The sequence below is a fragment of the Anomaloglossus baeobatrachus genome, chromosome 2, assembly GCF_048569485.1.
Source record: "Anomaloglossus baeobatrachus isolate aAnoBae1 chromosome 2, aAnoBae1.hap1, whole genome shotgun sequence".
Classification (NCBI taxonomy): Eukaryota; Metazoa; Chordata; class Amphibia; order Anura; family Aromobatidae; genus Anomaloglossus; species Anomaloglossus baeobatrachus.
The window spans coordinates 93,205,473-93,229,651 of NC_134354.1; the positions used below are offsets into that span (position 1 = coordinate 93,205,473).

Genomic DNA, 24,179 nt, shown 5'->3' on the forward strand with positions numbered 1-24,179 from the left:
CCTGGAAGCCCGATACCAGATAGTATCATGAATAAGAAAAAAAAGGAAAAAGATGGCATCATTATCAAAGCTTCAAAAAGACCTGGAAGCCGGATACCAGAGAGTATCATGAAAAAGAAAAAAAAGGAAAAAGATGGCATCATTATCAAAGCTTCAAAAAGACCTGGAAGCCCGATACCAGAGAGTATCATGAAAAAGAAAAAAAAGGAAAAAGATGGCATCATTATCAAAGCTTCAAAAAGACCTAGAAGCCCGATACCAGAGAGTATCATGAAAAAGAAAAAAATGGAAAAAGCGATGGGAGACAAAGCTGTGGATGGACCCAGTGTTTACCCCAATACTGACACTGAGCATCTCTCAGGTGAGTACAGATCTAAGACACAGAGACCCAATATCCCAAATTTAGTCAATGACAGGATTTTTCGTAGGAACCCACTTATTATGATTACGGTCTTGTTTCTCTTTGGTACCCCCCTATATTTTTGTACCCATCTGTAGGAGGCCACTTTGGCATTAGCTAAGTCTATTATTTTCTTACTGCAGAAATACAATGGGCTCCAGAAATGGTATTTCTATGAAGCCCCCTATAGCCTATTGTCTGTATGCCATCTCCCTCTGGGGATAGTGGTCAGATGGAGAAGCAAAATACATAGACACATGGTGTGTACATCAAAGTGTCTCTCTGGGGGCCAAACCTGTTATCCTCCCTTTATTATAGTAAGAGCAGGTTTTAGAAAATAACCAATAAGTATTTAACAAGACATAGAATATAAGCCAATCATAATACATGAAAGATAAAACAATCTTAATACAATATAGCATAATATAATATAATCACATTTTTAATAATGAATTACATCATTTATATCAAAAAGCATGTAATTTATTGTTAATGGTAAGACACTTCCCTATAATATATTTTTTGATTATAGTCTGCTGGTTTGGTTCTGCAGTGGTTATCTTTTTGCGTAATGCTGTGGTTCATTGTTCCAAAAAAACTTAATTAGAGCAGAGGTTATGATATATAATAAAAAGTAAAAATTAAGACAAATCAAATAAAGAGTGAAAGTTGAGATTTATGTAAGAAGTCAGATAATGTAACAAAATGGAGATTGTGTTGCATGAACTATTATATTCACATACAGATATTGGCTTTCTGTCACATCTTATTTCTCCCTTCCCCACCAGGTATAACACCAGCTGAATCTCCCATCATTGTGACGGGAGTGGAGAGCTTCACCTTCCATAAAGTCCTTGGAGAGGGCTCATATGGTAAAGTAAGTATTAGACATTGTGGTGACATCTTCCTCATGTGTCTGATGTGGAGCAGTAATATGACTCTAGGAGCATCACTGCTTCACATCTTCTCATCACATCTCATGGCAGCTCAGGCCTTTCCTCCAGTTGTAACTCTCTGTATTCTCCAGGTCATGTTGGCCACACATCAGGCCTGCCAAAAACAACTGGCAGTGAAGATGGTGAAGAAGAGGCTCCTAGTCAAGGACTCAAGAGACGATGTCCTGATAGAGCGACAGGTCCTGGAGATGATTAGGAAGAGTCCATTCATTTCTCGGGCTTTTGCCACCTTCCAGTCCCAGGTAAGAGGCTCATAATCCAACATTTCTGAGTCATTGATGTATTAAATTTATCTACTCTATGTGCCAATTTGTGTGCAATGTTCTTCTAGGTCACAGTCATAGTATTTGTTAAAAGAATGTGACTTAGAAGAACATTGATTAAAACCAGTGCAACCAGTGCCTCATATCGACAATATTTCATTTACCCTCATTATTTCCTCTGTTTTACACAGGACTATGTTTTCTACGCCATGGAATATCTCAGTGGAGGAGACCTTAGAGGCTTCATCACAACGTATGCCCCTATTCCCATTCCAGCCATCAGGTAAGATAGAATGTCATATATTAGATGAAGATAATGGTTGTCAGGGATATTCGGCTTTATGTCATTATCACTCTCTTAGTTTAGTGGATGAAATATTGGATTTTGATGGATTTCTTTTTTTCTCATCAGATTTATTGCAGCTGAGCTGATCTGTGGGCTGCAGTTTCTCCACAGCAGAGGCATTATACACAGGTAAGTACGGCACACCTTCTATGTAGACCTGGTATGAATAGTCTTATACCCTCATCCTAATGCCCTCTGTAGACACTTTTTATCTCAGGCCACAATGGGGTCTTCCGCCCGGTTAATATAATAAATATGTTATTATCTCTTTTTTTCTACCAGAGATATAAAATCAGACAACATCTTACTGGACAACAATGGTCACTTGAAGATTGCTGATTTTGGTCTTGCCGTGATGAACATCTTTGGCAATGCAAAAACGACAGGATGGGCCGGGACGCTTAAATATATGGCTCCTGAGGTGAGGAATCATTTACATGTCCCTGAGTTATCTCAATACAAGACTGGACATCTCCATGTCTTCCGCTGTCTGGTCAATATTCTTATTGTCTTCTTTATGTCTTCACAGATTCTTTTAGAGAAGCCATACAACACAGCAGTGGACTGGTTCTCTGCTGGTGTTGTGATATATGAGATGGCTACTGGCAGATATCCATTCAGTGAAGATGAAATTGAGGAGAACATCGAGAAGGCACTGATCAATGATGATCCTGCCTTCCCAAAAGAACTGGACCCCCAAGTCAAAGCCGTCATAAAGGGGGTGAGTATAAAGGCACAACTCAGTAATAAAGTTTTTGAATACTATGAAAAACACAACAATAAAAAAGGATAATGACTGAAGGCTGAATAAATGTCTTCATTGTATGTTCCCAGCTCTTGGATAAGTCACCAAAGAGTCGGCAGAAATTTGTGGACAACATTAAAGATCATCCATTCTTTACGGAGATCAACTGGACAGAAATAGAGGGCGGCAAAGCATCTCCACCATTCCACCTACCACCTGTAAGTATATGACCCAGAGAAGATGGTGACAGCAGTACATCTCTATTGTGTGACTTCTTTATAAACACTGATTCTTGAATATTTTGTCCACAGCCACCAGTGATGACATCAGATGCAATGAAAGATGTCCTTTCTTTCTCCGAAGCCACTAAACCACGAATGGCTAAAAAAAATCAAAATCTTTTCTGTGGATTCACATTTGCTGATGATGGATGGAAGGTTGTAAAGCAGATGCAGAAAGCTAAAACACCTAATCGGAGACCTAAAACACCCCATCACAGGTGAGTCATTGTAAATGGGACTGGGATAGGGGTCATGAAACCCCATCTTGTCCCATGAGAATCAGTTAGCACAGTGTAGTGAGGAAAACTCTTAAGGGTGCTTTACATGGTGCGATATCGCTAATGATTTATCGTTGGGGTCACAGTGTTTGTGATACACATCCGGCGTCGTTAGCGACATCGCAGCGTGTAACACGTACGAGTGACCATCAGCGATTGCAAAAGTGGTTAAAATCGTTGGTTTTGGAGAGATCGCCCAAACACCAAATATCGTTGTCAGGTGAGTAACGAGGTTGTTTGTCATTCCTATCAAAGTTAGGGACAAGGCCCGGGAATATTTATAAACAGTAAGAGTAGGTTATTCCCATTAACACATTTTTATTAAAGATATAAAAACACACCATCAGTGTAAAAATAGACCTACAGGTCACAGTGAATTGAATACAATAAACACATGAAAGATTTTTAGTCTCTGTGGAACCAGAGGGCTCAGGACTTAACTTGAAGACAAAAATACATTCAGGCAGCGCCACAAATAGAAAATTTTGAATGCTTGCTGTCCATGAGTGTCCGCATAGATATAAGTCAGTCCTCTCCAAGCGTCCACTTGTTTCTTGTAATATCAAGGAATGGCAATTATTTCATTCAATTTAGCAGAAGTGAGCCATTAGATTCAAGATTTACAACAGTCTCCACCTCGACGCGTTTCCCCACATAATAAATACGTGGTTCATCAGGAGGCTACAAAACAGATAAGCTCTATCAGCAACAGATTGAAAAAGGTTCACCTAGATTGCACATTCATACATTATATCACAGATAGGCATGTAAGATAACAAAGTAATACAAAACAATAATATAAAAGTACTTGCCCAGGGAGAAAAGGTACTAGATGTGCAGATCCATGGCGCCCATCACAAAAGATCCACGGCTAGTCAGACAATGCTGGAGGAAATTCACTGCCATAGTCCAGAGAGGCGTCATGGAACTGCACATCACTCAGGGATTTAAATAGCCCACAGTCTCCTGATCAGCTGTAGGCGATCAAGGCAATCATACTGATGCCGATATCGCCACATGTGCGCATGCCTAATGTGATGCGCACACCTGAGGAAAACCCAGGAGACTGGTGAAATGAAGGCGCCCCCGTCCGCATCGCAACTGCGCCTGCCCAGAATTTTCTTGGCAGCATGCATGTGCGGACGGAGGCCCTCACGTGCCAAAAGTAGGTAGATATAAACAAGGGGAGAGCGCATGCCTGAGGATCATGGATATCGTGACGCCCACAGTAGCGCCGCCGTCCACATCACCACCGCGCCTCGCCAATCAAAGGCAGCGTGCACACGTGGACGGAGGCCTCAACATGCCAAACTTAGGTATAAGTAAATAAAGGCACAGCGCATGCGCAAAGAACAAACGGGGTCTGCATATAGATAATAGAATAGTGCAGATCACCGTATATATGCGCAAGCGCAGTTAAAAACTTAGTGCCTCCTCCATAAATACAAGATTAGCATATTAACCCCCATATAAAAAGATATACCTATAATTTGCATGCGCAAAAACCAGCGGAGTCTGCATACAGATAATAAAGTAATGCAGATCACCGTATAAATGCGCAAACGCAATTAGAAAGGTGCTTAGTTTCTCCTCCAAAAATATAATATTAACCAAGTAACCCCCATTGGTATAGATATACCTATAATTATATTAAATATCGATAATAATAATTAGGGGGTCCCTTTTTAGGGGAATATAGATAAAAAAGGCTAGTAGAAGGGACACCACGACAGACATGACCCTCATTTATAGCAGTATATACCACATAGACGTCCATGATCATAAATAGACGCCATGTTAGATCGAACCCCTAGTAGGCACATAGTTAACAAGGGCATTGAAAGAAACTTAATAAACAGGCTGATAAGATGTTACATCAAATACTGTAGGTCTATTTTTACACTGATGGTGTGTTTTTATATCTTTAATAAAAATTTGTTAATGGGAATAACCTACTCTTACTGTTTGTCATTCCTGCGGCATCACACATCGCTATGTGTGACACCGCAGGAATGACAAACAACTCCTTACCTGTATCCACCAGCAATGCGGAAGGAAGGAGGTAGGTTATGTGCCGCTCATCTCCACCCCTCCGCTTCTATTGGCCAGCCGCTTAGTGACGCCGCAGTGACGTCGCTATGACGCCGAATGCACGTCCCCCTTGAGGGAGGGATTGTTCGGCGGTCACAGCGACGTCGCTGCCAAGGTATGTGCGTTTGACGCTGACGTAGCAATAATTTTTGCTACGGTAGCGATCAACAAATGTCGCACAAGCGACGGGGGCAGGTGCTAACGCTCGCGACATTGCTAGCAATCGCTAGCGATGTTGCAGCGTGTAAAGCATCCTTTAGTGTTGCTTACAGTTTGCTGATTGCCCATAGGGCCAAACCTGGAGGTGTTTTCCCATTAAGATAATCCCATTTCATGTGTCCCATTAATATGGAAAAGTTATTTCTAACCTAGTATCTCTTTTTGTGAAGGTCGCCTACCACAGAATCTGGAGGAGGATAAGATGGTGGAAATAAAGAGCTCTGAAGACATGCCCCAGCAGAGCATCTAATGGAAATGATATGCACCAGAAAGAGCCAACGAGTCTTAGAGTGCACTCCTGACTACTTGTCAGTCCTGGCTCCTAATCAATCAACACTAGGAGTGTCCTGAGGGCCGTGACCTGCAGTGTAACATGCAGCCATATCCACTCCTTCCTATTGAAGGATGGGGGTGTTGCTACATTCTGGTGCTCTGCAGTGTCCAAATACAAGAAGAAGATGAAGACCATGAAAATCCTACCAGGAGTCAGTAAAATGACCGTGGACCAGAACTTCTAGATGGCATGTTGCCTTGTGCCCCCAGGGAAGGACAGTTATCCATAGGCCATGGTTCCCTAGAGGTTTCCCCCACAGGGGGTTTTTCCTCTCCTGAGTGCCGATGGATAAACACAACATAAAAACAATGGCAACTTGTCATCTTCTGCCCTAGGTGGATCTCCTACTACAACCACTAGTGGCATAGAGGAACCTAAGAGGACTTTTACAAGCAATAAACAGGACAATTCACCATCATGTGCTAGTAATAGTTTCAATTTATATCTTATGTATAAGTATTTTTTCTATTTACCCTTAAAGAGAACAGGGTGTAATGTATTAATTTTTATTCTCATCAGGGCTGAACTTCTGGTCACTATGGGTCACTGCTTTACTCTTCCTTCCAATAATTTGGATACATTTCCCCTATTATTGTGTTTTTTCACTAAAATCTCAGCCAGGGAGTAACACCTCAATATAAATCTCCCTTCAGTCCCTAGATTTCTGAAATATTCAGTCGTTCTTTCCTAAGGTGACACTTCCACTGACTTCCAGGCGTGCGGACCTGGCCACTGTTCCCTGTTTGATGCAATGTTTTAATGTTTCTTTAACCCCTTAACAACCACCAATGCGCATTAAAATGGCGGTCACTCAGGAAATAGGGAATAAGGAAATTGTGCCCCCAGAGCTGCAAAATCTCCAGGATTTCAGCTACCAGGAATAACAGAGAACCGGGAGAACACGAACGAGACCAGTTACATAACGGTGATCCTGTGCCTCTCTCTTCTCTCCTTGTAGTTGTTCTGGGAGATAAGAGGGATACAAGTGCTGTCCTGTCAGTGAAGTTAGAATCAAGTTCAAGATCAAATCAATGAACCCTACCCTAATCTCCTGATCATCACCCCCAGATCATCACCCCAACACCATTCCCCGTGTCATCCCCCTAATCAGATTGCATTTTAATTTTTATTTATTTTTTTTTATCTTATGATTTTTTCTTTCTGTCTTTACTAATAGCTGGGTTAGGGTTTAGTGTTCTGGGTTTTATAAAATTTACACAACAAAAGTATAATAAAAGAAAAATAATAAAATACAACTAAAAAAATACCAGTCTTAGATTAGGTTTAGGTTTACTAGTGTTAGGTTTGCTTTTAGGTTTTATTCTTTTAATGTTAGGCAAGTATATAAAATACAATAGTGGCCCTCAGAATGCTTACTATGGAGCAGGCGTGTACGCTGCTTTGCTACGGCAGTTCCGGGACAGATACAGAATTTGCCTCTAAAGCAGAACTGTTTTGAAACAGTGACAACTCGGCTTCCTCCACAGGATCCCACAGCCTGATGGTAGCAGAGTCAGTCGTCACTGCTGAAACGTCAGTGGCAGGGCCAAGTTCTGCAGTCCCCTCTTCATAGAACTATCCTGATCAGTCCTTTTCCCCGCAAATTCCCCAGTTTCCAGCAGCCTATGGTACAAAAGTTGACGTCACTAATTTTACCTCCTTTGATTTTTTTAAAATTTTTGCCACCCAAGAATCCCTACAATTAATCGCCCAGCAAACCAATTTCTATGCCCTTCAATACATAAAACCCATGGCCTTCCATTTCTGTTCATGGAGCTTCACCAATGTCTCTGAAATAGAAAATAATAGGGGTATTAGCCTCAACATGAATTTATTGAAAAAACAACAAAAACCACATACTCTGCTCCTACTGGGCAACAAAATCTGTCCTCAGTACCCTTTTATTTACAGCTGTAATGACCCTATCCCGTTATGAAGCCCTAATGAATTTTCCTCTTTTTAGGGACAATTCCCAAGTTCTCTAATAAATGACTCTGATTAGCATTGCCTTAGTAAATTGAGACTCCTAATTTATTTTTAAATTCCTATACCCCTCAGCACAATGTTTCCATTGAAGCAGAGGTTACCATTAGAGATGAGCGAACCGGTCGCGGTTCGGCTCGAGTTCGGTTCGCCGAACGGAGGTCTCGTTCGAGTTCGGTTCGGTGAACCACTCGAACCGCATAGGAAACAATGGCAGGCAATCACAAACACATAAAAACACCTAGAAAACACCCTCAAAGGTGTCCAAAAGGTGACAAACAACTCACAACACAACACAAACACATGGGAAAGTGACAAGGACATATACTCATGCGAAAACAAAAGAGCTGGACAAGGAAAAAGAGGAGGAGACACAGATATATGAGTATATGCAAGGAAACATCGATGCCATTACTGTGCAACTTGAGCCCTGCTCACTTTAGGCTTCCAATCTGGATAAATTGCCTGAGCTTGCCACGTACGCCTTGGGGATCTTGTCGTGTCCTGCAGCCCGCGTTCTCTCGGAACCTGTCTTCAGTGCTGCTGGGGGTCTGCTGGCAGATAAGCACATGTGTCTGTCCACTGACAACGTTGGGATGGCTCTCAGAGGACTTTTCTTCCCCTGGGTCATTCAGGGGAGGCGAAAGGCACGCGCATTTTTGAGAGTGCTTCATGCAAAGCATCTTTTTCATTTTGAAAAGGGGGATCAACTGATGCCAGTCAAGTGGGGTGTGTGTGGCCCAATTAGTGGAAACGAGGGAGACTGTGGTTGGAGTCCCCTCGCTGTGTTTCTAAAAGAACCAAGATGAACAAGTCATGGCTCTCAGAGGACTTTTCTTCCCCTGGGTCAGCCAGAGGACGCGAAAGGCACACGTATTTTTGAGAGTGCTTCATGCAAAGCATCTTTTTCATTTTGAAAAGGGGGATCAACTGATGACAGTCAAGTGGGATGTGTGTGGCCCAATTAGTGGCAACGAGGGAGACTGTGGTTGGAGTCCCCTCGCTGTTTTTTACATGATTTTCGAAGTGCATGTCATGCCTAAAAGGTATTGTTTCGGCATCTCAAACTTGTTGGCTACAGAAAGGCTGCCTTTACACCCTTTTATCACCGAGGATTTTCGAGACCTTATGCCCATTGCAGTGCCCCGAGAGCCGATGACCATTTGCCACTCCTTCTCCAAGAAAGGGGTGCCCGCGCTAACACAGCAGGTCGCACACAACATCACCGCTTACTTGAGAAACTCTGTGTTACAGGGTGAATTTCACCACAGATACTTGGAACAGTAAGCATGGACAGGGGCGTTACATGTCGCTGACTGGGCACTGGGTAACTATGGTGATAGATGGAGAAGTGTCTGCTGTACAAGTCTTTCCGTCCCCACGAGTTGTGTGTTTAAATCCTTCCTCTGTATGTACAAGTTCCTCCACTGCTTCTGCCTCATCAACCTCGTGTTGTTCCTGCACCTCAGCCCAAACCCTGTGTGGTCAGGCCACCCTTCCTTGTAACTGTGCCCAAGGAATCCCACACACCTCCTTACTATGCTGGCAGCAGAGCTCAAGGCCATCAGGCGGTCAAATGTTTACTTTGAAATGTAGGGGAAATGTGAAACACCGCTGAGGAGTTGTGGACGGTTAGCTCTGTAGAGTGAGACCGAGTTTCATCAATGGTTGTCTCCACTCAACCAGCAGCCAGGGAATGCCAGGTGCGACAATGATGCTAAACAGTCTGCGGCCCTTCTTCAGGGCAATGTGACACACGTGCCTTGTATGACTCACGTGTTGAATCCGAATCTCCAACAATGTTTAAAACACTATCCCGGCCTACATGTCCTTCTGTTGAGGGCACGGTGTAACGCCTGCCTAGATCGACACACTCAGATGGGCTGTAAAGGATAGGCTAGAGCAGGGGTGGGCAATTAATTTTCCCATGGGGCCGCATGAGAAATTGGGATTGGTTTAGAGGGCCGGACTAATATAATTACCTCAGTTCTACCCAATATACTACATCACTACACCCCCTCCATATACTACACCTGTAATATACTACACCACTACACCCCTATATACTACACCTGTATTATACTACACTCCCTCCATATACCTGTAATATACTACACCCCCATATACACCTGTATTATACTACACCACTATATAATACACCTCCGATATACTACATCATTACACCCCTATATACTACACCTGTAATATAGTACACCTCCATATAGCACACCTGTAATATACTACATCACTACACCACTATATAGCACACCTGTAATATACTACGCCTCCATATAGTACACCTGTAATATACTACACCTCCATATAGTACACCTGTAATATACTACACCTCCATATAGCACACCTGTAATATACTACATCACTACACCCCATATACTACACCTGTAATATAGTACACCCCCATATAGCACACCTGTAATATACTACACCTCCATATAGCACACCTGTAATATACTACACCTCCATATAGCACACCTGTAATATACTACACCTCCATATAGCACACCTGTAATATACTACATCACTACACCTCCATATAGCACACCTGTAATATACTACACCTCCATATAGCACACCTGTAATATACTACACCTCTATATAGCACACCTGTAATATACTACACCTCCATATAGCACACCTGTAATATACTACACCTCCATATAGCACACCTGTAATATACTACACCTCCATATAGCACACCTGTAATATACTACACCTCCATATAGCACACCTGTAATATACTACACCTCCATATAGCACACCTGTAATATACTACGCCTCCATATAGCACACCTGTAATATACTACACCTCCATATAGTACACCTGTAATATACTACACCTCCATATAGCACACCTGTAATATACTACACCTCCATATAGTACACCTGTAATATACTACACCTCCATATAGTACACCTGTAATATACTACACCTCCATATAGCACACCTGTAATATACTACACCTCCATATAGCACACCTGTAATATACTACACCTCCATATAGCACACCTGTAATATACTACACCTCCATATAGCACACCTGTAATATACACCTCCATATAGCACACCTGTAATATAGTACACCCCCATATAGCACACCTGTAATATACTACACCTCCATATAGTACACCTGTAATATACTACACCTCCATATAGCACACCTGTAATATACTACACCTCCATATAGCACACCTGTAATATACTACACCTCCATAGAGCACACCTGTAATATACTACATCACTATACCCCCATATACTACACCACTATATACACCTCCATATAGCACACCTGTAATATACTACACCTCCATATAGCACACCTGTAATATACTACACCTCCATATAGCACACCTGTAATATACTACACCTCCATATAGCACACCTGTAATATACTACACCTCCATATAGCACACCTGTAATATACTACACCCCTATATAGCACACCTGTAATATACTACGCCTCCATATAGTGCACCTGTAATATACTACGCCTCCATATAGTACACCTGTAATATACTACACCTCCATATAGCACACCTGTAATATACTACACCTCCATATAGCACACCTGTAATATACTACACCTCCATATAGCACACCTTTAATATACACCTCCATATAGCACACCTGTAATATAGTACACCCCCATATAGCACACCTGTAATATACTACACCTCCATATAGTACACCTGTAATATACTACACCTCCATATAGTACACCTGTAATATACTACACCTCCATAGAGCACACCTGTAATATAGTACATCACTATACCCCCATATACTACACCACTATATACACCTCCATATAGCACACCTGTAATATACTACACCTCCATATAGCACACCTGTAATATACTACACCTCCATATAGCACACCTGTAATATACTACACCTCCATATAGCACACCTGTAATATACTACACCTCCATATAGCACACCTGTAATATACTACATCACTACACCCCTATATAGCACACCTGTAATATACTACGCCTCCATATAGTACACCTGTAATATACTACGCCTCCATATAGTACACCTGTAATATACTACACCTCCATATAGCACACCTGTAATATACTACACCTCCATATAGCACACCTGTAATATACTACACCTCCATATAGCACACCTGTAATATACACCTCCATATAGCACACCTGTAATATAGTACACCCCCATATAGCACACCTGTAATATAGTACACCCCCATAGAGCACACCTGTAATATAGTACACCCCCATATAGCACACCTGTAATATAGTACACCCCCATATAGCACACCTGTAATATACTACACCTCCATATAGTACACCTGTAATATACTACACCTCCATATAGTACACCTGTAATATACTACACCTCCATAGAACATACCTGTAATATACTACACCTCCATATAGTACACCTGTAATATACTACACCTCCATATAGTACACCTGTAATATAGTACACCCCCATAGAGCACACCTGTAATATACTACACCTCCATATAGTACACCTGTAATATACTACACCTCCATATAGTACACCTGTAATATACTACACCTCCATAGAGCATACCTGTAATATACTACACCTCCATATAGTACACCTGTAATATACTACACCTCCATATAGTACACCTGTAATATAGTACACCCCCATAGAGCACACCTGTAATATACTACACCTCCATATAGTACACCTGTAATATACTACACCTCCATATAGTACACCTGTAATATACTACACCTCCATATAGTACACCTGTAATATACTACACCTCCATATAGTACACCTGTAATATACTACACCTCCATAGAGCATACCTGTAATATACTACACCTCCATATAGTACACCTGTAATATACTACACCTCCATATAGTACACCTGTAATATAGTACACCCCCATAGAGCACACCTGTAATATACTACACCTCCATATAGTACACCTGTAATATACTACACCTCCATATAGTACACCTGTAATATACTACACCTCCATAGAGCATACCTGTAATATACTACACCTCCATATAGTACACCTGTAATATACTACACCTCCATATAGTACACCTGTAATATAGTACACCCCCATAGAGCACACCTGTAATATACTACACCTCCATATAGTACACCTGTAATATACTACACCTCCATATAGCACACCTGTAATATACACCTCCATATAGCACACCTGTAATATAGTACACCCCCATATAGCACACCTGTAATATAGTACACCCCCATAGAGCACACCTGTAATATAGTACACCCCCATATAGCACACCTGTAATATACACCTCCATATAGCACACCTGTAATATAGTACACCCCCATATAGCACACCTGTAATATAGTACACCCCATAGAGCACACCTGTAATATAGTACACCCCCATATAGCACACCTGTAATATACTACACCTCCATATAGTACACCTGTAATATACTACACCTCCATATAGTACACCTGTAATATACTACACCTCCATAGAGCACACCTGTAATATACTACATCACTATACCCCCATATACTACACCACTAGCCTGCACCCCTATATCACACACACTACACCCCCATATGTCACACACCATGCCCACATATCTCACCCTGCCTGTACCCCAACTTACCCCTCTCAAACACTCTGCACCCCTTCACATCCTTCTGTCAGTCTGCAGCCCTCATATGCCACTCACCCTGCAACTCCATCTTCCCTCATATGCACTCACCCTGCAGCCCCCTCCCCCTCATGTCCCCTCTTTTCTCATTACCAGTCATGTGTCCACATCTTCAGGATTCAGTATCTTTGCTTTCTGCCCGGCATCCGGTGTCTCCTCCCACACAGTCACATGGGCGTGACGTCATCGCAGGTCCTGCAAAATGAATTATTCCGTCTGCTGTGCTGCTTCTTCTCCTGCCGGGCGGGAACTTTTGAAATGACACACGCAGCGCAATACTGACAACGTCAGAGCGCGCGTGTGTCACTGACAATTAGTGCCGGCAGGGAACAGAGGAAAGACTCCTGCGTTCCGCTGCCTGCACTGACTGTGCGGACCTGCACAGGATCTCCCCCTGCTCGGCACGCTGCAGCCCGGCTCCACTGCACCGGCTGAAGACGGGCGGGCCGGTCACAGAGAGCAGGCGGGCCGGATGTGGCCCGCGGGCCGCCCCTTGCCCAGGTCTGGGCTAGAGGGAACCCACTCACCAAGCTGGACCCCCAGAACCCTGAAACCCTTTAATCCCTATACAGTGATGTTGAATGACACAGGGCCCAAGTTGATCAATACCTGTGGAAGGCTGCAGTTCCAGAGAATAGTAGTCATGCAGGTCAAAACATAAATTGAGAAAGAGGAACAGAATGGGAGGGACAGGACTTAATCAGAAAACAAGCAGAGGTGAAATGCAAATCGGCCAACGAGGTACCTAAACAGCAAGCAGGAAAAGTAGTCAGGTAACAAGCACACAAACTCATAAAACTAAACTGGGGGTAACAGTAACCAGAGGTTCATAGCTATGTCTGGCAGTGGTCTTCACTCTTCAGACAGCAGGGGCCTAAAAAAGGGTGTTGTGTCTTCCCATTGGTTGTAGCTGAATGATGGTACTTCATCTGTGAGATACCCACCACCTGCATTCAGCCTGTGGTTCTGCATCTGTCAAGGTAACGCATCCCAGTGGGTGAGCATAACCTGTGTCCACCTGCGCCGCTGGCGTCGACTCCTCTCCCATCATCAGCACTATGCACGAAAGGAACACGTTGTCACCTTGCGACAGGAGTACAAATTGACGTAGCGGACTACGGTGGTGACTTAACAGCCGTGTGCGGCAATGATGCAAACATGGCAGCGTGCCTTCGTCAGGCCCATGTGACACACGAGACTTGTATGGCTCACGTGTTTAATCTGATTCTCCAGCAATTTTTAAAACAACATCCCGGCCTACATGGCCTTGAACAGCGGGCACGCTCACTATGTGCTCACTTCCATCGTTCGCACCCAGTAGCTCAACAACTTTCATTGCTCCTCAAGTCTTAAGGTCTGGCGGTTAGACGTCAGAATTGCGATGTTCCCACATGCAGGAATTTTAATCTGCACATGTTGCAGCATCTGTGGCAGCACCGCAGAGCCCAGCTGAAATACGTTATGACGTTTACCCTGGGCTAACTTGATCCAGAGGTGGTGCAGATCACGCTGCTGGAGTGGTGTCAGATCAAGGACATATGCACCGTTCTACACAGTTTACAAATGTCGACGCAGATGTTTAACACTGGCGATGACATTCTCAGCGTGACAATTTTGGTCATCTACATGATGGAACACACTGTAAGTATTATTCGGAGTCAGGTGTTGGTCCAAGAGGAAGGGAGGAAGTACTGGAGGAGTCATATGCGGAAGGGATAACAAGATCTACAAGGTCCAGACGGTCAGCGGCACCTTGGTGGCAGTCATGGAACGGTGGGGGAGAGGGATTATCAAGGGAGCATAGTATCAGCAAAACAGTTGAGGAAGGTGCAGGAGCCCAGGAAGAAATGGAGGATGAACTGGCGATGGGCATGGAAGACTCAGCAGATTAGTGAGAGCTTGCTCACATTTTGGTTGTGCGAGGTTGTGGGGAGAGGGCAGAGGAAGGAGGCACGATTCTCACCTCTCCGCCACCAACACACCAAGGACTTGGTCCTCCTGGATGCTCAAGACACATGAGTGCCTTCTTTCTGCACTACCAACAACATGACCCTCGGATTGTACGAATTCCAAGTCATGCTGACTACTGGGTTGCCACACTGTTAGATCCCCGGTACAACACAAAATTTTGCAAAATAACTCCTGCCATAGAAAGGGACGCACGTATACAGGAGTATCAGCAGAAGGTGGTACGCAATCTTACATCTGCTTTTCCACTAAACATCAGTGGTGCACAGAGTGAATCTCAACGCTTTTTCATCGATAGGAGGAAATGGTCTTACTTGTCCACATCTGAGGGACCGAGGGCTGGCTGCTGTGCTGAGACAGCGTTGAGTACGGTGTCTCTGCAGAGTTGCATTTTTGGTCATATACAAACTGAGTTGAAAAAGGACAGATGCTGGTGGAAAGGGGAACAGGTGTGTTGGAAAGCGTAAAAAAGTTTGTGTCCGTGGGTTTGGTGGTTAAGCAACATTAACATTTGCTGAAGAAACAACATCTGTTACGGTGGGACTGGCAGATTTGGATAAGGTGGTATACACTATGTTACCGCTATATCAAAAATATTAAGAAGAAATGAAAGAGAAAGGTAGATATCCCAATCGCCATTCGGTGTCCACCGTTCTCAGAGATGGAAAAGGAGAGGTTGGCAACTGGAAGGTTAGGTGGAGGATACAGAGCAGGTTGACTCTCAAACAAATAGTAGCCTGAACCGAGTTAGACGCAACTCGGATCTGGAGACTTGGAGCCCTGTTAACGTGACAGGGTCCACACGACCACCCAGCCCCGGAACTCCCTGTTAACAACACAGGGGCCATTGGTTACACAGTCTGTGTGCATAGGGGACACACCTGTGGACAGCAGACGTATCAGCAGCAGCAGGCCTGTTTATGCCACTGGGCTGCACTAGCAGGACTGGTAGGACAGGAGCTGTTCTTAAACGTTCTGCGTTACCAACTGTGGTGGCGGCCTGCATCGATGACCTATCCCTGCCTACCTCTGGCCTAAAGCTGCAATGGGTTCAACACATGGAGGTGTGCTCTTTCGGAGCATAATAGAAGACTGGGCACCTTCTTCTTGGCTCCAGCCCTTTTTTTAACCTGGGTCCGCCCGAAACCAGGGTGGACCACAATGCACCTCCTGGAGACAAAAGCAGAGTGACACGTCATGAGTGGCATAACTAGCGTCCTATTTTGAACCGCCACTTGAATGATGACCTCATGTCTGCCACAACCAAAACACCTCAATAGTCATCGTCTGACCAACAACAATCAGGTGACAAGTCATAGGGGCGGCCCTCTGCAAGCCTGTTGGGAGTGGCCTGGCCAAATTGTCAGGACACCTGATGCCCTGTGGTCTTTATGGGCTCCCCACATCATGGGCAGGGCCAAAGAGTTCATTACCCGACCTAGCCTGTGATGCAGTAAGTGCCTGAGCATGCTCAGTAGCATGAAATACAGTTTCTGAAAAAAAGACTATCCGCTTCAGCATGCTGTCTAGGCACAACACAGGACTTAGACCCGGCACGGAGTGCAAGTACCTGTGCAAAGAGTCTTTTCTCAGTCAGTGTGAAGTCCCACAGGTGTTGTGTTGGTGCATTACCTTCAGGGACTCCACGTGGAGGAAGAGTCTGGTCACACTTAGATTGCTTCTTTATATGTATTTTCGTGACGCCACTCTCGGTATTGCGGTCAGTGGGGACCGTCACTGCAGTGTAAGGGGACACCTGGGGCTGATGTTGGGTGCAGTTAGTTTTAGTGGCCTCCCGAGAGTGAGTCAAGCACCAGGGCCCTGTGTAAGTGTGTTGAGCCGCAAGTCTCAGAATGACTCAGGCACAGTCCAAACGAGCATGCGCTGTAGCCCAAAATTAAGACTTTGCCTCAGGAATGACATAGTCAGGCAGAGCATACTCAGTTGGCGAAACACTGGAGTTAGGCTGCGGCTGGGGTAAATCGGCACACAGGAAGGAGCAACCGCGGAAACACTTCGTTCAATTGTGAGGGGAGTCATTTTGGAGTTTTTTGAGGAGTACCGTAATGCCAGTGAGCAGCATCTTGTGCCACAGACCAAAATTCTTCCGGTGCTGTCTATTCTGTTAACCATGATAGGAGCGTAAAGTCTGTATTTATGGCAACTGCACATCACATTACCCGGGTACGGTAGGCTGTGTCCAGACTATAATGCGTGAACGCAAAACTTTGTTCTATTATGAAAACACATATCTATTCTGGGTAGGACGACTATATAGACAATCATACTTGCTGCCTCTGCACTGTCAAATTGTCACGTACAGTTTAAATCATAGAGGGACAGCGACACATGTTTGCATTGAATGTTGCTTTTCAATATTTACATGACTGTGTTGCAGAGCTGTGTGGTTTGCATTCACACTGTTATCATCTGCCTTATCTGTGAGGCTTCAGCTAACAAGGGTATTCAGGGTGGGTGATGTGTTTTGTCTATGTTTAGGTAGATAACTGGGAAGCTCTTGTGATGCGCCACTAGTTAGTTGTCTTCGCACACACACACACACACGCACACACACGCACAAACACACAATTACTGCTGCTACGCAGAGGGCTTAGCAAGCAGTAGGCCACTGATTAGATTGTTCTATTATTTCAATTTAATGCATGGTTCTTATTGTTTGTTTTGGGAAAGTGAAATAATCATTTATGAACCCAACTGCAAACAGTGCTTTTCATGTTGCGTGGTTTTGCTGCATACTGTCGATCCCACCAAATACAAGACTTAAAATGAAGCATAAGTCGCAAAGGGAATTTCACTGTGCTACAATGCGGCCTAGCGGGGCTGTGCAACCACCGCCTGCTCCATCAAGTGCATCTGCGTGCTCTTCATCTGCTGTGACTGTGGGGACAGCAGTCACACATGCTTTTTCACGATGAACTTCCACCCCTTTACCCGTAAGCGGGAGTGTGATTGCCAGGTCGTCACTTGTTTTGTAAGTGGAAACAGATGGTATTGTTGAGCTGTCAGACATCGAGAGAACCACCATTGGATGAAGGCAACATTATATCCACGCCTGCACCTTTGTGAATGATTGGCTGGACTACCTTCAGTTAATTATTGTGTTCCACAAATGGAAAGGAGTGTAGAACGCACATGTGTTGTACCTTGCTTGGCAGCAAAGGAACACTAACTTAGTGTTCCAGACTATTTTAGGATGGCAGAAAAAGTGTCAGCTCCTTGGGCAAATTAAATAGCGTGGCAAAAGTGGGCAGGTGGGTACAGTGGCCGTGTTCTGTGTGTACCAGGACATTAAAGGAAGCCTCACTTTCTATCCCTCCTAATGGTGAAATGCAGCAAATAATTCCATGAGCTTGCTATAAAAATAGCATTGCAAAATGTGCAAGAGGGTGTCATGCAGAGGTGTTAGAAATAGCTTGGCACCATTGGGGCACAAATGGAGTACAACAGCCACTTTTTGGATGCCACTAACTGTTAGCATTTTTTGCTATTATTATAGCTTACTAAAAACAGAGCAGGAGTGTGCAATGCAGTGGTGCTGCAAATAGCTTTGCACCAGTGGGACACTAATGGAAGTCCAACAGCTACTTTTAGGATGCCACTAAGTTTACTCAGTGTTTGCTAGTATAATGGCTTAGTAACAATGAGTTTGAGTGTGCAATGCAGTGGTGCTGCAAATAGATTTACACTAGTGGGAAACTAATGGAAGTCCAACAGCCACTTTTAGGACATCCTATCACACATGCCGTTGCTTCTCTGGCTAAAAGTCCACTTAGCTGTGTGTGTGTCTGGGATTGGCTGACATGCTGGCCCGCCCCACTACACGCGCGCGCTTAGGGAAGGAAGACAAGGAAAAAAAAAAAATGGCGATCGTCATTATCCCAGCAGCAGTGATCTGAATGCGCTGTTCCCGCACACTATACGCTGAAATTTCATAATAGTGGGAGTCACAGAGTGACTTACACTATTACAGCGGAAAGCCAGCTAGGAATTAGCTTGGCTTTTTGCTGCTAGAACCGTTCTCGAACGTAACTAGAACTATCGAGCTTTAGCAAAAATTTCGAGTTCTTGTTCGATCTAGAACAGCCCCCAAATCACTCGAACCGCGAACTGGAGAACCACGAACCGCGAACCGCGCTCAACTCTAGTTACCATCCTTCTAGACCTTGAGACGAGCCACATTCAGCTCTGAGAGAGATTTGCAAGCCACATTCAGCTTCTGCCCCTCACTGTAGTGACACCCAGAGCCTCTCATCACACGTATAATGACAGCCAAAGCTTTTCAAAAGAAATCACACTAAGTTCCATACCCAAATTAGATCTGCTCTTCTTTTTTGGGGCAACTCACAAAAGTCACCATCTGGAGACCTGCCCTTCACAGCTGTTTGCTAGACCAGATTCTAATGCACCAATCTGGAAGACGGTCATGAGCTACACATCACAGGCCTGCAAGCCACGTGTGGCTCCCGAGTTACAGGTTGGTGACCACTGCATTGACAAATCCCTTATAAGCGTCAAGGGCCGTCTGTTATTTATTCCAATTAATCCCCTCCAAGCGTGACAAATATGGTGCCAAATTATACAAAATTTACTAGAGCACAACATGATACATGTGCACCTTTCTCATTTATGAAGGTAAGTGTGATGCCCTGAACCCCAGGGGTCACGGAATAACATCACATACACACACACACCCCTCCCCTGGTCAGGAACACCCGTCAAACAAAACCCTTGTTGCCTCCCTCCAGGGTCTGATGTCCACACCAGGTGAGGCGGAGCCAGGCGGTTGGCCCCACCCACCGAGGAGTTCACAGGCCTGGAGGCGGGAAAAGCAGTCAGTTGAGTTGAGTGGAGTTGAGTGGAGTTGAGGAGTTGAAGTGGAGACTGTGTGTGTGTCTGGGTCGGAGCCCAGGCACCATCAGCAAGGTCGGCAGACGGTGGTGACCGTCTGCAGGCGTTAGTGGAAGTCTGCGGAACGGAAGGACCAGGGTCGGGCGGTGGCCCGCCGGCACCGAACCGGGGAGCAGATTGAAGCTAAGCACCAAGGCAGGGTACTCAGACCCCGACTAGGTTCGGAAGCCGCCGTAGCGGTCAAATTCTTTGATTGCGATCTGGACCCCAGGGGTTCATTCCCACCCAAGTCCCATCAGAAAGTAACAGCCCAACCCGTCCGGATAAGAGCCAACGCCAATGGCCAGAGATCCAAGGTCCAGCGCCTGCGAGCAAAACGGGCTCTCCCGACACGTACAAGCCGGGGAGCGGACCACCTGTGTGAATCCATAGGGGTCAAACACTTACAAACAGGTGCAGGGAAAGACCCGTCCGGGGAAAGTGAAGACACCGCAGCCGACTGCCGGCCCCGTCCATCCAACCGTTTGGTTTACCAGAGACTCTGTCATTGACTACCTGAGTGAGTACACCAGTGCCATCCGGCACAGCGCTACACCACTGCCCCGCATCCGCACTGCCTCCCCGCATCAGCACCTGCACCTATCCCTTACTCACCAACCCAACCGGGGCCCCGGGACCAACAGCCCCTACCCATGGAGGGGCCAACACCTCAGCTGCTCCCCGCCATCGCTCCCAGGAACCCCTGTCACCAGCAGCGGTGGTGCCCACCATCACCACAACCCCGTGGGTGGCGTCACAACCAACATCCCACCACCAAACCTCCCCTTTTCAGTCGTGGGCGAGGAGGCGCTGATCGAGCCCCCGAGTCCAGCCCCGTACTCGAGCCACTGAGGAGCAGAAGCACCGGACCCGAGTGCCAGTGATTCCCAGGCGAGCGGCGTTTCCAACCCCTCCGCCCGCGACATAGGTACCACCAAATAAACCCTCCAAACTACCCCCAGAAAAATTAGCATCCCTGGAAAAAAATTGTTTAGTAGTACACCAAATTATATTTCTGAACATTGAAAAACTAGTGAAAAATTTTCAGTGTTTTTTTTAGAACGCACAAAAAAGATTCATAAAAATGAGAGAAAATAATGCAAATTGTGATTGTGGGAGTTTTCTCTTGTTCTTCAACCACACAGGTCTGCAAATATGGCAATCTATTTCAAATAGAGTCTAATTTGTGTTCCAACATTCAAATATTGCTCTTTCCGTTCCGAGCCCTCCCATTTGTCCAAACAGAACTTTCTGACTACATGTGGGGTATTGCCGCGTTCATTAGAAACTGGGTAACAAATTGTGAGTCCCCATTTTTGGTGTTACTGTGCCGCCCCAGCAGCGTTCGAACCGCTCGGATCCGGGGCTCACTGAGGCTCGAGGGTCTCCGGACCCGGGGGCTTGCGGCCACTACAAATAAAAAAGAAGGGCTATTTACAGGGGAGAGATAGTTCGTGACACCACCCGTGGTGTGTGGTAATGGGGACTACCGCCGCTGCCGATGGAAGTGCCCGGGGGAGATGGAATGGGGACAGCCAGATGACGTTTCCCTCCACGGGTAGGGAAGGCTCAGAGACTCGGGATTTTGGGCTGCAGGGTAGCACAGGTCTTGGTGGTAGCAGTGGAGGACCATGTACTCACTCAGACAGCATCTGTGATGAAAAGCAGACTCTGACAACAAGGTAAACCAAGTCTCTGGGTGCCACTGCCCTCTTGGGGGAGCTCGTCCGGTTATCCGAGCCCTACAGTACTGCCTGATGGTTCAGAGCCTGCCTCCGTGAATAAATTTAGAAGTGTTCAGGTGGCCCGTAGGCATAAAGCTGTCCGGACCCCGTTCCCTACTATTGGTAGTGGAGCTGTGCTCTTAAGAGCTCACACTTGGGATTTCTGTGGGCTGCATTTCTTGGAAAGCCCTATCCCCCTCGTTGAGCTAGTGCCCCTGATCTCTGAGCTTCGTGGGGGCAGTCCATAAAGTCACTATCCTCTGCAGGTTAATTGGGCCCAGACCACCGTCTGCAACCCAACCCTTCACTCAACTTCCCTGGGAGCTCAAACCCCCAGTTTTCTCTCCCTTAGAGAGCTACTACTTCCCTTCCTCTCACTTTGCTCCCCTCGAGCCGACTGACTTGTCACCTACCACTAGTCTGTGTGATCCCTAGGTGGGCGGCCCTATTCCAGCTCAGCAGCCCACTGGAGTGTCTGACAGGGTGTGATGTGAAGTGTCATTGTGATTTTAGATGCTGATGGAAGCAGTACTATAGGTTGGGAACCCAGAACCAAGAGGGGTTTAGTCCTGCACTAAGGGTAAAGAGCGTGTAGTACCCTGTGACGCCCTGACTAGTCCAGGGGCATCACATTACCTCTTACAAAAGTAAGAAATTTAGAGTTAACGCAATATTTGTGTGGAAAAAAATGAAAAATGTCAATATCATGACCTAATGTTGACAAATTCTGTGTAGTGCCTGTGGATCAAAATGCTCGCTATGCCCATAAATGCAATCCTTGATGAGTCTAGTTTTAATAATGGGGTCACTTGTGGGGGGTTTCTGCTGTTTGGGCACCTTAGGGGCTTTGCAAATGCAACATAGTGCTCACAATCTATTTCAACCAAATTTGTGTTCCAAAATTCCAATATTGCTCCTTCCCTTCTGAGCCTAGCTGTGTATCCAAACAGAAGCCTCAGAAGAAACTGCGTAATAAATTTTGGGGTCTATTTTGATGTGCTATGTCTTGTAAAAGTGTAAAAAAAAATTATTTTTTATTCCACTTTGTATTATATCCTGTAAAGCACCAGGAGGGTTAAAACATTGCTTGACAGCAGTTTTGAGGTATTTGAGGGGTGCAGGTTTTAAAAATTGTATCACATTTGGGGAGTTTCCAATACATAGGCCCCTCAAAGGCCATTTAAGTTTGAATAGGTCCCTAAACAAATGGGTCTGGTTAATAAAAATAAATAAATAAATTAGAAATTGGTGCTGAAATTTTAACACTTTCAACAACCTGACAAAATAAAATGACGTTTGAAAAAAAGATACAAATGTAAATAGACATATGGGAAATTAAATTTATTAATTATTTTGTACAGCATGACTAACTGGTTTAAGAAAATAAAAATTGAAAGCTTAAAAATTACAAAATGGAAAAAAATGCAGCCAAAATACTGATATTTTCACAAATAAACTCAAAATATATCGACATAAATGTACCACTATCATAAAGAACAAGTGTCGAGAAAAAATATATTCCAAATCAATAATTCTATCACCTGTGAAATACTGAGGAAATCCTGAAAACATGCACTGTTAGTGGGCCTTGAGGACTGGAGTTGGGGAACACTGCTTTAGAACATTCAGTCATTGGACCTTTCCTATCCTTTTCCTGAGTCCATTAAAATCTGCCTTTATAAAGTCCAACCTTAACATTTGAGTTGTCACAGGTCTTCCTCCTCTTGTCATCCAAAATTCAAGAGCAACATGATCACTGTCTCCTAAATTCCCAGCCACCTTTAGTTCCTCAACCATTTCCCCCTTGGATGGTTTGAACATGATTTTTCTTCATCAATGGAGTCTTGCGTGTTGAGTGTGCATACAGACCATGGAGTAGGAGTGCATTACTTATTGTTTTCTTTGAAACAATTATACCTGCTGAATCCAGGTTTTTCTGTAGTTCTCCACAAGTGGTCTTTGCCTCTTGTACAATTCTTCTGATAATTCTTTTCACT

At 44.7% G+C, this 24,179-nt stretch overlaps 1 protein-coding gene across 1 annotated transcript; it reads left to right on the forward strand.

Annotated features, from left to right (window-relative positions):
• The first annotated feature begins 293 nt into the window (after positions 1-293).
• LOC142283516 (protein kinase C delta type-like) lies at positions 294-6,331 on the forward strand. The gene is made up of 10 exons (XM_075333124.1): positions 294-361; positions 1,189-1,277; positions 1,428-1,598; positions 1,811-1,902; positions 2,032-2,094; positions 2,248-2,386; positions 2,495-2,686; positions 2,800-2,928; positions 3,022-3,209; positions 5,750-6,331. Exons 1-10 carry the CDS (start codon positions 298-300, stop codon positions 5,778-5,780), a joined length of 1,158 nt encoding a protein of 385 aa, XP_075189239.1. The 5' UTR covers positions 294-297; the 3' UTR covers positions 5,781-6,331.
• Positions 6,332-24,179: the final 17,848 nt, after the last annotated feature.